The sequence below is a fragment of the Cyanistes caeruleus genome, chromosome 3 (assembly GCF_971803275.1).
Source record: "Cyanistes caeruleus chromosome 3, bCyaCae1.hap1.1, whole genome shotgun sequence".
Taxonomy (NCBI): Eukaryota; Metazoa; Chordata; class Aves; order Passeriformes; family Paridae; genus Cyanistes; species Cyanistes caeruleus.
In genome coordinates, this window is record NC_141703.1 from 19,476,659 (window position 1) to 19,490,440 (window position 13,782).

At 39.5% G+C, this 13,782-nt stretch overlaps 1 protein-coding gene across 12 annotated transcripts in view; it reads left to right on the top strand.

Annotated features, from left to right (window-relative positions):
- Window positions 1-13,782, top strand: part of ARHGAP6 (Rho GTPase activating protein 6) — a 318,428-nt gene that overhangs the window by 267,089 nt on the left and 37,557 nt on the right. For all 12 annotated transcript variants that reach the window (XM_086880096.1, XM_086880101.1, XM_086880094.1 and 9 more), the window contains 2 exons: window positions 3,944-4,015; window positions 13,022-13,278. In XM_086880096.1, the coding sequence (XP_086736222.1) occupies window positions 3,944-4,015; window positions 13,022-13,278 (329 nt within the window). The remainder of the gene's footprint in view (window positions 1-3,943; window positions 4,016-13,021; window positions 13,279-13,782) is intronic.

The following is a 13,782-nucleotide window of genomic DNA, read 5'->3' on the forward strand; positions in this document are numbered from 1 at the left end:
TTATTATTACCTAGCTTGTAGAACCATGGTCTCACTTAGAGAGAAATCTAAGCCCTCAGATGGTCTGTAGAAAATCTAGGATTTGATAGTATAAATGCTAAAAAATAGTGTTAATGATGACACTACAGGAGAATTTCAACTTTAACCCGAAGTATTTCAGTTTTGATAATCTCAGAAGTCAAGATTGTTCAATTCTTGGGAAAAGTCAGTAGATGAGTACAAATAATCTTGTATTCTGTGGGCTGTGTGGTTCACTGACAGAGTCCTAAAGAGATGACCTAATTTTTCAAATAGAAAAGTCTTTATGGCATTTACTGAACCTGGAATTGCTCACCTCTTTAGAAAAACAGGTCACATAGCAATTTAATGTGCACTCAGGAGTTTGATTCTAGATGCTTGGTCTTTTAAATATTCATTGTGCTAGTCTTAATACATAGATGCCTAGGGAGTGATGTATGCATTGCAGTAAAAAATGCAGCAAACATATAAATTAGTAAGTACTGAACAGATCAAGTCCATTTCTGAAAAACAAACTGATCTGCACAGCTGCCTGCACAGGTGTCCTTCAGGAAAAGCAGAATGGATTAGCAAAGGAAAAAAAATGAAGCTTCCTTCATTGTGACAGTTGCCATTTGAGTGCTTCTCTGGTCGTGCTAATGCTCTTGAGTGGAATCTGTTGAAGGAGCAGTGTATTGTCAATCTACAGAAAGAAGGCATAAATTGACAATTATATACACAAAAGGCTAGATAATAGCTGAACAGCTTTTATTGCTATGTGGTTTAAACTTTTCCAAAGTGGAAATTAAAAAGTAGTAATCCATCCATACCTAATAGCACTTTGGACTGATACAATACTGTTTTGCATAAGTATTTGCTAATTTGTTAAAAAAACTTGCAGTAGGTATTAAGTGTGTGTAATAATGCTTTGCCTGTTTCTCAAGAACATGTTGGATATTAATTATATTCTCAAAACTACACTGCAGCTAATAAGTACTAAGCATTATTATTGTGAATTGGTTTCATTTAATATGTAAAACTGCTGGAGCTGCATAAGTCTTTAAACACATTATGAATATTTCATCAATGTTCATGCCTGATGTAACCTCCATTAACAGTCATTTGAAAACATATTTATATGTACAGTGTATAGACTGCAATTTATCATTTCTATTGCTGGGGAGGAGAACTTGCACTGACCTCAGACCTCTTGGCAGATCTTCTGAGCTTTAGCTTTTTACTGAGCTTCTTCTGAGCCCTATTTTCATATGCAACTCTTTTTCTCTTGCCATGGAGTAAACTGTAAATGTAAATGATCATAGGAAAGCACTGCATTTTAGATAAAATTTTGATTCTTTCTCTCATTTTTTTATGTCTCAGCAGACTTCAGTGGGATGTCAGAGTATCAGTAAATGGGTTTTTGGAGAATAAGGCTCTGTGATTCCAAAGAAATATTAGTCATCGATCAAAAAGAGTCTGTGAAGCAGTAATTTGAATTTATAACATGGAAAATAATTTGAAAAATATTTTATAGTTATAAAGCCAGAACACAATGGTAGCAGGGATCCTTTTAAAAACAAGCTGTACCATCAGGTGTATGTAAGCAGGCTACCAACTATTCATATTGCCAAGACGTGAAAGAATTTCTCTTCAAAACTTAATCTTAGCAACAGGAAATTTCAGAAGGTGTGAGAAGTCTGGGCTTTTCATCAACCAGAATATGACTTTGAGTTATAGCTTTGTCATGCAGCTAAGAAAAAAGGAAAATCTAATCATAGACCATATCAGGCAACAAATTACCAGCATTGTATTGCTGAACTCTCATCCAGAATACCTTACCCATCTAGTCAGCCTTATTCAGAGAGATGATTTCTCACCACAGCAGAGGTGGGCAAAGGGGATTTAACATAACCATGGCAATTGTGCCTCGAGACAGGAACCAAATATCTGAATTGTGAGTGCCAGGAGCCCTTCCATCCAGGAGGACTGCTGGTGTCCTGTGGTTCATTAGGAAGAGCTTTGCCAGCAGATCAAGGGAGGTGATCCTGCCCATCTTCTCACCCTTAGTGAGGCCACATCCAGAGTTCTCTGTCCAGCTGTGGGCTCCTCAGTACAAGAGAGGTGGTCAGCTACTGGTGAGGGTCCAGCAAATGCCTACAAAGATGATGAGGGGTCTGGAGCATCTCAGCTGTGAGAAGAGATTAAGGGACCTGGGCATGTTTGGACTTGATAAGACTGAGAGGAGATCTCATCAGTCCATATAAATATCCCACAGATGGGTGCTAAGAGGATGGGGATGGCCCCAGGCTCTTAGCAGTGGTGCCCAGTAACTGGACAAGGAGCAACTGCCATAAACTAAAACACAAGAATTTCCACCTCAGCAGGACAAAGAACTTCTTTACATTGAGGAAGTCAAAGCACTGGAATCCCAGGGAGGTTGTAGAGTCTCCCTCTCTGGAGACATTCCAAACCCACCTGGACAAATTCCTGTGTTGCCTGCTCCAGATCACCCTGAACTGTGGGGGTGGTTGGACTAGATGATCTCCTAGGAAGGGACTAGAGATCCCCTCCAACTCTAGCCATTCTGTGGTATCCTGGGAATATGATATCCTGGGAATAAAATCCTGGAAACTGCAGAGTGCAAGTGTGCAAGTGGAGTTGGTCCAACCACCATTACACAAAGTAAAAAGAAATGTTACTTTTAAATCAAAAGGATATTAATTTGCTATAAAAGAGCCAGAACTTGTTGAGTAGTCTATCGAGTAATGTTCTGGACTTGGTTTTCAGTGTGATTTGAGGGAAAAGTATGGAGAAATAGCTTGTGTTCTCTCATGACCCCTAATTGCAAAGATGAGAGTTCATTAACAAGGATGGATGTCACTCCTTCATGGTATGTTCCCTGGTATAAAAGACCATTTAAGACACTGGCTTACAAAACTAGAAAAATGTGTTGAGGCAGATTACTTGGTGATTCTCTTGCCCTAAAAGGGAAATGGATATGGTGTACTTATTTTTGAGTTTTTGCCATATTACAAAATCAGTAAGGGTAAAGGTACATGTTCATTAAACTTTATCTAGAGCAGTGTCTATGTTAGCATATCAGTCCCTGTGGTAGACCCTTTATATTGCTTTGGAACTTGAAAAATTCCAAAGGTACAAGTTAAAGCAGGCCCCTGACTTAATCCCTGGTATTTGTTGAGACCTAATAAATAAAATTCTGTTTTGTTGACTTTTCATTATAAAAGATGCTGCTGAAGGAAATAATGATACCCAGCCTTTTGAAATAAATGTTTCAAGAACCAGCCTGCCTCTGATATTGCTTAAAACCTTTGGTCCTTAATACCTTAGTGAAAACTTGGACAATATATTGGTCGTCAGAACAAAAATTTCTCTGAGGTTCTAATCCATCTGAACCAATCTGGACATGCTGTACCCAGCTGCCAGCTCCCAAAATGAATTCAGATCAGATGGGTCATGTGAAGGTGGTCAGCTATCACCCAGCTGATATGGCTGGTATGCAGAGCTTTATCCTGGATGTTAGTAATCCTCCCTTTCCACATACTACCTTTAGTTCCACACCTGAATCACAGTCTTGTGACCATGGATGAGGGCTATCCAGTGCCTTTTAGGTTTATGGTGCTTTGGTATCGAGAGCATCCAGCCAAAAAAACCCCTCCATTATTAACTCTTCAGTGACCACGCATGTGTAAATGTGCCCAGAAGCATGCAGGGGGTACAGCCTCAGCGTTTGGGTGAGCAAAGCCATACTCCTTTGGGTTGGAGGACTTTTCCTTTGTGAAATGTGCCTCACATCCTTCCTGGTCCCCAGTGCTGTGACCATCTCACTCCATGCTTGTGCATCTCACTTCCTACAGCTTGTGCAGCAGTTTGTTCAGGGTTATTTCACTCACTTCCTTTTCTTGTTTTTATTTTTTGCCTCTTACAGATGGACAAAAGAGGAAGAAGTCATTAAGAAAGAAACTGGACTCTTTAGGAAAGGAGAAGAACAGAGACAAAGGTAAAATGAGTACATATTTAGTGATCAGGTCTTAGTTTTGCATATGAGATTTCTTCAGTCTGATACATACTTTTTAAAGTAGAATGTTGTTGAGCTGATATACTGTCTAGGTATTTATTTGCAAGCTGAAAAATATGTTTTATCTTATCTGTTTAACTGTAGTATAGCTAAGATCTCTTCAATGGAAAGATTTTGGTTTGTTGTTTTTCCCCTGAGGAAAAAAAGGAAGACTTAAAGGACTGCATCTTTTCTCCAGTGTTCTTTCTCCTCATTTTCACCATTGAGTGCAGAAGGTGGTTTGTACAACATGAGCCAGTTCTTTACCTGCATTTGTACTCTCAATTTACAAAGCACATAAACCCAGCACTGCCCAAGCAAGTCAGTTGGCATGCTTTTTGGTCTTTAACCTTAGGAAAATAGCCATTGTTTAAAATATATAAATGCTTCAGTGCTACTGATCAGTTGGATTTCAATAAACTCCATGTGACATGGATTTACAGATATGGTTGTACTCTTTTGTTTGGACACTAATCAGCTTTATGGGCTGGATCCTAATCCAAGACCTGAAGCTGACCTGTAATTCGGAGCCATTTGAACTAAGTCTAAATACTGTGACACTGGAAAGTATCTGTGAAATTGCATGTAGGTAATTGTGCATCTATTTTTGTGTTCATGTCTGGAAAAATGGTTGTAAAATTTGGTATTGATACCCCAGTTTCACAAACAGGCACACAAATGCAGGAATTTGTGACAGAAGTGACCTGATTACTTCACTTTTAGTCTAGTTTAGCAGAAGAATGGAACTTTGAAATTCCACTGAAAAAATTAACATCCCCATTTCCAAGTTAGTTTAGATAGCTGTCAAGAAGAAAATATTTTTATTTTAATTTTAATTTGTTTGGTAACTTAAAATATGTGATTATTATTTTCTTGATTTAAAATTGGTTATGGGAAATATTTGTATTAATCTTTTAAAAACTGAATTTGCCCTGACACGCTGGTTTGATATATCCAGTGCTTCCTGTATTATTACATTGCAAGTATCAAACTTTTCATTTGTTACAGGAATTACTTGATATTTGTCTTGAGGCCACATGCAGGAGGAGTCATTAAGGAAGAGATTTAATGATTTTACAGCCACGTTTGAAGGAAAATCTTTTTTGCACTGTCCTATCAGTGCATTATATTTGATTACATTGTAATTAGTCAGTCATTACATTGCTATGTTTTCTTCTGTAGTTATTCCTGCAGATAAGAGTGCAAAGCAACTCTTAGTTCTGTGCAAAACCTGTCCTGCTTTGCAGTGTGTTTGCCAGATATTGATCTTCATAGGGCCTGTGGGATGCTCTTCTGCATCAGAAAAGGCCAACCACATCCTGCTTTTTAAAATTTTTGGTGTACTGAGAGCTTTCATTTTTCCTCCCTTAGGGGTACCGTGACTTCAGTAGTCTCTGTTGAAAGTTGCTCTTTAGAAGTTCTTTTGAGAGTTAAAATACATTTTGGCTTTTTTTTCCTCAGATTTTTTCATTACTCATTATTCATTGTAGCAGATTTTAACAATGATAAATTGCTTTGATAATTCACCAAAGCCAGAATTTCACTGTGTCACACAAACTTGGTAGATCTTCACAGCTGCACTCTCAGAACTCCACCAATGCTCTTTGGTGCAGTGCCTTGAGAAGTGAGAGTGTCCATTTGGTGATGGGTACAAATCCTTAACCCAGAGCTGGTTTTTATTCCACTAAATTCTCTATTGCCAATGATCTTTCAAACAATATTTTTTCTTATATTGCCTTGCATTATTTTGTATTACTCAGCTGCACTGGTTGAGCACTTCAAGATAATATTATTTTCTGCTACTACACTTCTGTCTACCTTGTGTGATAGCATTTATCTCCATTCAGTCAGTAGGTTTGGGGATGTACTTGATTTTTTATTCTGAGTGTACTTTAACCCTTTAGGGCTCACTGGTTGTGCAGTGAAGGACAGCACTTTGTACTTATTCATCATACTTATTCATTGTTGTTTAAATTTATCTACTTCCTGGTTTTCAGCTTTCCTCATACTATCTGGTTAACTATACACCAAGCATTTTTAGAAATCAGTATGCTGATTCTCCTAATTTTAATTCCATTTTTTCTTACAGTTATTTGAAATTCAGATGTTTCAAACATATACCCATCTGCTTTTTACCCTTTTTCTCCCATCACTCACTGTCCTATTTTGAGTTACGGATATGTTTTACATGCACTCCCTACTTATATCATAGGAGCACCCTCTCAGAGGAAAATACCCCAGCACTTCTCAAACTGTAGAATCTGTATTTCTCTCCTTCCTTTAGGAAAAACTTGGTCTGGTCAGTAAGGGTCCAGGAAATTGGAAGGAGTCACATTCTGAACAGGCTGTGTTAGCAGAGGGAAAAGAAGGCATATCTGCTCTTAGCAATTGCCATCAGCAAATGTTAGGCAAAAATAGCCCAAATAGCAGCATATGGCATCTTACTTGTCAGGTTTTCTGGTCATGGTTAGTTCTGGTGTACTTTTTTCTCTGCCCTTCTGAGTTACTAAAGATCATTTTCCACTCAGGTACTTCCTGAGCAGACTCTTAATGCATTACAGCAGAGGGAATGAACCATCAGGACTGCTGGTTTGTGCTGTGGGGGCCATCAGCCTGGCACAGTGGTTGAAAGGTGGCTGTTTTGCTGTGGAAAGCAGTGACACCAGCATCTCCTCCAGCCTCAGGAGTTAGGGGGGACAGTATTGCCCAGCTTTCAGCTGATGGTCTCCATAAGGATGAGCCTGCTGTGCTCACTTCAGAACTGAGCCCCACCACCTTCCCTGAACAGTGGCCTCCACGTCACCTGAAGTCAGAGTTAACCTCCCTCGACATGCCTTTCACAGCAAGCTCGTTCCCTAAAGGAAGTATTTTCCATTTCTGGGCAGCCAGTCCAAGACAAACAGTCCTCACTGTGAGCATGGATGTGCTGCACAAAAGGCTGGGAGCACACACCCACCCAGGCAGGCCCCTAGTCCTCATGCCTGAAAGGAATGCCTTCCTTCGGTTTATTCTGGGGGGTTTGTGGTGGGTTTTTTTTAGTAACTAGTCCAGCTGTGCTGTTGTCAGAAGAAAATTAGCAAGACCAGGCCACAGGACGTCGGAGGGGAAGCGGGGAAGCTGATTACCAGACACTTCATATGGAGGAGATGCAGCTGCCTTGGTACAGACTTAATTTCCATCCCTTCAGCATCACTTTTGTAAACACAGTTGCAGTTGGGAGAGTAATTAATTCCAAACATTTTGTGTTTCCTCTATCCCAGCCTGGGGGCCCCCAGATGCCCAGACAAGTAACAGCTGAGGGGACCATGTTGTTGGTCCTGCCCAGAGTATGTGCCACCTGAAATCCTCCCTTTGTTAAAACAGACTCCTGGAGGTTAATCCTGACAATCATGCAGCACTGTGTGATCATGTGTGGGTTGCAATCAAGGATAGCAGGCATGTGCCTGGCACAGGAGGCCACAGAGGAGGAAGGAAAGGGCCACCATGGGATGCACAATGGGGGGCCTCACTACAGCTCTTGCCTGACAAACCCTCTCCTTTAGCACCGATGTGCACTGAACTGCCCCATGGTGCAGGTGTCTAGGGTTACTCTCTCTGAAGAGCTGCCACCTCTGTCAAATTTGTGCCCCAGACTATTCTCCCCCACCCACCCCACCAGGGATCTACACTTCAAGGCATAACCAAAAGGAATGATACTTACTTTTTCTGGTACTGTTTGGAGATTTACTAACTTGTATTTTGAGACTCAGTCCAATCTATGGAATTTTTTCTGTCAAAACTTTACATTTTATTTAGATGGATCAGTCAACCTGTCTGTTAAGTGAGAGTTTCAGCAACCTGTCAGACTTCTGAAGGCCAATAAAGACACTACTGTAGAATTAAATGTACTTACAATGACTTTGTCGGTTTTTTATACCTGTCAACATCTTGTTAAAAGGGGAGAAATTGTAAAAGTGGTTTTTCAATTGCTATTACATTTCTGATATAGCAAAACTTGCTGGATGTAAACAGACTAAACAGGAGAACAGTACTCCACCCAGATATTTAAGCAGTATTTTCAGCCTCCATCATTCAAGTGTTTTTGCTTTATCCAGCCTCCTTGTTATTAATGGCCATCATGACCCTCGATCCTACTGTCTACAAGTGTCTCCAAACATTGGCTTTGGCTGCAGACAAACAGTTCTCAGGCTGAAGGAGCAGTAAATGTCTGTGCTTGGATGCTGTGCATGCTGGCAGCTGGATATTGTTTCCTTACGAATTTAGTACTGATTTTTACGGCAGCAGAAGCAGAGTCTCTTGGCATCCCTTGCCAGTGATATGGGTGTCAGCGTAAGCAGGCATCCTTTTAAAGTACACACAGGCATTCCTGAGAGAGATGCCTCCCAGAAATTACTTGTCCTAGAAGATTTTATCAGTAAACCAAGTTTGTTTTGCTTTAGTTCCAGAAAACCCTACAGGTTAACGAAGTGACCTGCTCAGAAATAATAATCACTTGTTATGTGATTGCTTGAGTAACTGAGAATCATCCCTTTTGCTGACGTTTCTGCGTGGAATGTGAATACGTAGCAGGTTCATCTGTGAGGCCTTAGCAGAGCTGCTGTGTATGCAGGACTTCTGAGAAAGTCTGGTAACTCTGTGGCATATGCAAATGCAGCAGATGATCGATTTCTCTTTAGTTCAAAATTCTTGGAAATGTCTTTTCTGTTTACTTCCTATTCATGCTCATTAAATTAAGGTGTATTAATTAATATTTGCATTTGTTCTCAGTAATTCAACCTATCGTGGTGTCTGTGTGCCTTGGCACAGCCTAAGGAGGGAGCTGAAAAACTGAAGTTTCTTTTTTTTATTGTAGTTTATCAGAAATTAGGTTTTTTTAAAAGCCTTTCCACTGCCCTACCATGCCTCTATAAAAAATTTTGAATACGTTTCTCATGTTCTCTAGGCATAAAAAAGGGTATTTTAAATCAATGTTGTGTCATATTTTATACTAAAGTCAAGTAAAGTATCAAATAATCTCTTTAATTTTTTTGTAAAAAAACCCCACACCTGCTCCCAGAAAAAATCATAAGTAATTGGGAGAGCCTTATATCACTCCCAGAAGGTCAGTGAGCTCTGAGTAGCTGGAGAAGGCATTTTCAGCCACAGAAGTGATGCTGAGAACATTGTCTTATCTCAGATCACCTGGAGTCACTGCAGGTTTTGAAGAACCTTGAGATGGAAGGAGTTTTGCAGTTCCCATTATGTACTGAGGTTTCTGTTTTTCCTTGTTTTCTGCTTCCATCACTGTCTCTACAGATCTGAAATAATTGACTTCAGTTCACAAAACAGAGTTACCGTGTCTGGCTAGCTGGGGAGATTGACTTAAGGACCCCATTTAAATATCCCTTTAAAAGCATATTATTCTCTGATCTATATTCCTGTCATTTAAATAGATGTGGTACAAGCACCTTAGTAAATCTGGGTCACAGGATTTTAGCAACCTAAAACCAGCATTTATAATGTACTTCAGAAAAAAACTCCGAATCTAAGGATACTAACCATAGTTATTTTTCACTTTACTAGTATTGAAAGACTCATTAGAATCTACAATATAGACCTCACTGGTTCCTAACAGACTGTGAGATGGAAAGCAGTTTTCACCAGCTGAAACTTCAGAGAAGTCTTTTAAACTGTATTTGAACAGGGTGACCTGAGGTCAAGTAAGCTATAGCCATGTGGCTCAACATCTTGAATATTATCATTTGATTAGCAAAAAGGAGGATTTGGGATCATGGAAATTCTTATTTGATCTGGCTAAGAATATTTCTGTGACATGCTGCTTTTTATTAGAAAACGATGATTTACCACCAAAGAAAAATTTCTTAGGAACATATAATTTTCAGTCAAAATTTTGTTAAGAAATTTGCCTCAGCTGCAAGATTGACTTTGTGGTAAGAGAAATTATGCACTTCTCCAAAGCAGTAAATTGTCTCCTTTGTCAGTAAACACTGAAAACTGGAGTGTATTAAAAGTGGTGCTGCCTAAGGATATGAGTCTGTTTCCAAGCTGATTGCCCAATCTGCCAGGTTGTTTCACATTTTTACATGATGCTTTTTGCAAAATGTCTTTTTAAGCTGCCTAGTCTCCTCATTGAATAAGTGATCAACTTTTTGTTGAGTTTACAGAAAATAACTAACTTAGTAACTTTGGCACTCTGTATGTATACAACAAAGGTCTGAGCCACTGCTTTAAGGTATGTTTCTTCCTTAATGAAGGTTCATTAATGCTGAGGTTTCAGCAAATCCTCTCGAATGGAGGGGATTCCCAGCCTGCAGCTGTAAAAAGACACTTGTCCTTTTACCTTCCTTGTGAGACAAGAACCTCAAACCTGCACATCTTGTGACTTGAATCAGTGCCCTTTCTCTCCCATCTTTGGGTTGCTAATTACTTCACCTGAGTACAGCTTTTTTTTTTAATGAATCTGAAATGTCAGAAGGGCTAACATTCACTCTAATTACCTGTCCAACAAGGAAGTTGTTAGGATTGAACACTCCTGAAGAATGGGTAGAACATGCTCCCTGCCACCGCAGCCCGTGGTGCAGGCTCACACAAATTTTGGTGGGAACTTGAGGCTGTAGGCAGTCTGCAGAGGGGGCAGCTGATTCTCTTAATTTCAACAAATGAGCAAAATGTTACTGGGTTTGCCAACTCTTTAATGTAATTACCACTGCCAGCCAGCACCACTACCATCTGTATTTAGTCTGAAATTCAACCAGTTGGTTTTGATCCAGTTCCACATCTCTGCCAGATACTGAGAAATCAAGGAAGCGGTTCATGTCCTCTGAAAATGCCTACATCAGAGCAGCCTGGAGCAGAGGCTCATTGTCCTTTCTCTGGCCCACACTGAGCAAGAGCAGTTAAAAACCTGGAATCCCACACCTGAGAGTTTCCAAGGAAGGGCAATGCCTACGTCAAAATGCCAAAACTTCACATGCTGAAATAAGAGAGAGGGTCATTTTAATGAAACTTGTTTAATGAAACAGTGCTGAGATCTCAACTCCTGCTGATCTTGCCCCAGTTGATGTAGGATCAATAGCACCAGCATGCTGTTGGGCATCACATGAGCTAAATACTGCTGTCCTCTCCCAGTCTGAAGCAGCTCTGAGCCAAACTAGAGAAATATACTGTGTTGGCTTTTCTCAGGAAATGTTATAGAAAGACAAATAAAAAGGAGTGCTGGTGGTACAACAAAGCACCCAGTTAGACAGCCAGAAGGGGACACACGCATATGTGCATTTCAAATTTGTCATCTTAAATTTTCAATAGAATGATAATTCAGAACAGTCAAAAAATTTTAACATTAATACTGTCATGATTTTGTAGACACACTCTGCTGAGTACAGGAGGGAAAGGTCTAACTGAACTCCTGAAACTGGCAATCCCCACACTGCTTGTTATCTGTGTGATGATGTTCTTTCTTGTCCTAAATTAAATGCAGATGGGTTTAGGTGTCATTCTACTCATAGGTCACCTCCAGAGTTGCATGATATATGAGGCTCTGCTTCCTGATTTAGTTTTGTCTGGCCACCAAAGTCTTACCATTTCATGCTTCTAAAGAGCAGGAATGTTTCTACCAAATCAGAACAATGGGCTGCTGTTTCTTTAGTGTATCCTCGTTGAAGATTCTTAAAATATCCTCTTTTTTTCAATGTCTTACTTTAATGCAAATCCAGATACAATTTGGAAGTGTCATCAAAGACCTAGGCAGATGTAAAAACCTAGGAGGAGTTTTGGCCTTTAATTATTTGCACAATTGTGGCAAGAAAGTATAGTATATAAGAATTTCCCCATGTGCTTCTCTTTTTTATATATATAATTCCTTTTTTGATGCTTAAAGAAATTTGGGTTTCATCTCTGGTGCTTTATTTATTCCTGATATGAGCATATCTGAAGCTGGAACCTAGTAGAAGTTGCACTCATTTTCACCAGGGTGAATAGCATCAATAGCTATTTTCTTTTTCATTTCTTTTGAGCACAAACCATTTCTAGCTGGAATTCTGTCTCAGTGGTTTTACTTCTGCTAATCTCAGATAGATCTGATTTGAAAACCATTTATGAGAATTTTACTGTTGCTGACTGATCCACTGCAAAACATTTTTCTATTTTGTAAAATATTTAAGCATTTTACTTTGAGACATGATATATGTGCTGGTTTTGTACATTACTGTACATTACATTGATGTGAGATAGGATTATGGTCTTTTTCTTAATTGAGACAAATATGTTCTCCTGTATCTCCATGTGTCCATGCTTTTTTACTGTTACAAAGGAATTTTATACTGATATACCACTATTAAACAGGTTTAATCTTACCAGTATTTAAAACAGTATAGTTCTTTTTTAAATTTAAAATGATATCCTTGGAGGCTTAGTCTGAGTGGTGAATGGACTTTGAAGGTCTCTGCACAGGTAGATTCATACTCTTCTGAACTGTAGTGACACCCATGCACATGCCAGGACCTCTTGACTCTGGTGCCCTACAGATTTATGAGAAAGAAGCCTGGTGAAGAGATCTGAAAAGAGAGCTTTGGCACAGTCCAACAAGGCTCCCCAGTCTCAAGATGGTTACCAGAGCTTCTGATGCCCCTCTGCACCACCTTCATGTAACCAGAAGTGCCCAACTTCAGTTAGGTTTGGTGGAAAATAACATCTTAATTAGATCTGATCTCAAGTGATTTTCCAAGATTCTGTGCAGTGTGTCTTGAAATATGTGACTAGAAATACTATTCAGATACCATGAGCTACAATTACCTGTCACTGTTGTTGTTATTGAGTCCAGTACTTCATTGGAATTACTAAATAGTTAAAGGGACTGCAGATCGTTTTTCTTAACAACATAAGAGTTAATTCTTTTTGTACTAAATAAATACCAGATGTTTGGTAACTATTAGGGGTTTGTTGTTGTTGCAGAATTTATTCCCCAGGCTTTTGGAATGCCTCTGTCTCAAGTGATTGCTAATGACCGGGCCTACAAGCTCAAGCAAGACTCTCAGAGAGAAGAGCAAAAAGATGTTTCAGATTTTGTGGCCTTTCTCTTGCCGTTTGGAACTAAAAGACAGAACAAAGAACTTTCAAGCAGTAACTCATCTCTCAGCTCAACCTCAGAGACACCGAATGAATCCACTTCTCCTAACACACCTGAGCCAGCGCCACGAGCAAGGAGGCGTGTAAGTAGACACGTGTCTGTGTGATTGTAGGTCGTGAGGGTCTAGCTGGACCAGGAAAAACCTGTTGTGTGTGTGGACTGTGGAATACTTTTTGTTTGAATAATGGGGTTTTTTCAGGTGAAAGTCAGCCTCATCATCATCTGGAAACTCCTACCTGTAGTGGGAATCTTATTTTGCTGATGCTGGTGGGAAGAGACATAGACTCTGCAAGTCTGTAACAAATGGCAAAGAGATAGAGAGATTATCTAGAAGTCTTCCTGTTTGCTCCCTTTATCTGCCTCCTTCTCTCTAAGTCTTTTAGATTTAACGAATTCCATCTGTCTTCAGCCTAATTTTTTCAGCAAAGTCTAAACCTATGTGTTTGATATTTATAGGTATACTTACCTTAATCTAGCTCTAACCTGATGATAAGTCTGACTATTAATCCCTATCCTTATATTAATAAAAATCCTCATGGTCTAACCCATATCAAATCCTCCATGGTAAGTAAGGAGTTGTCAGACT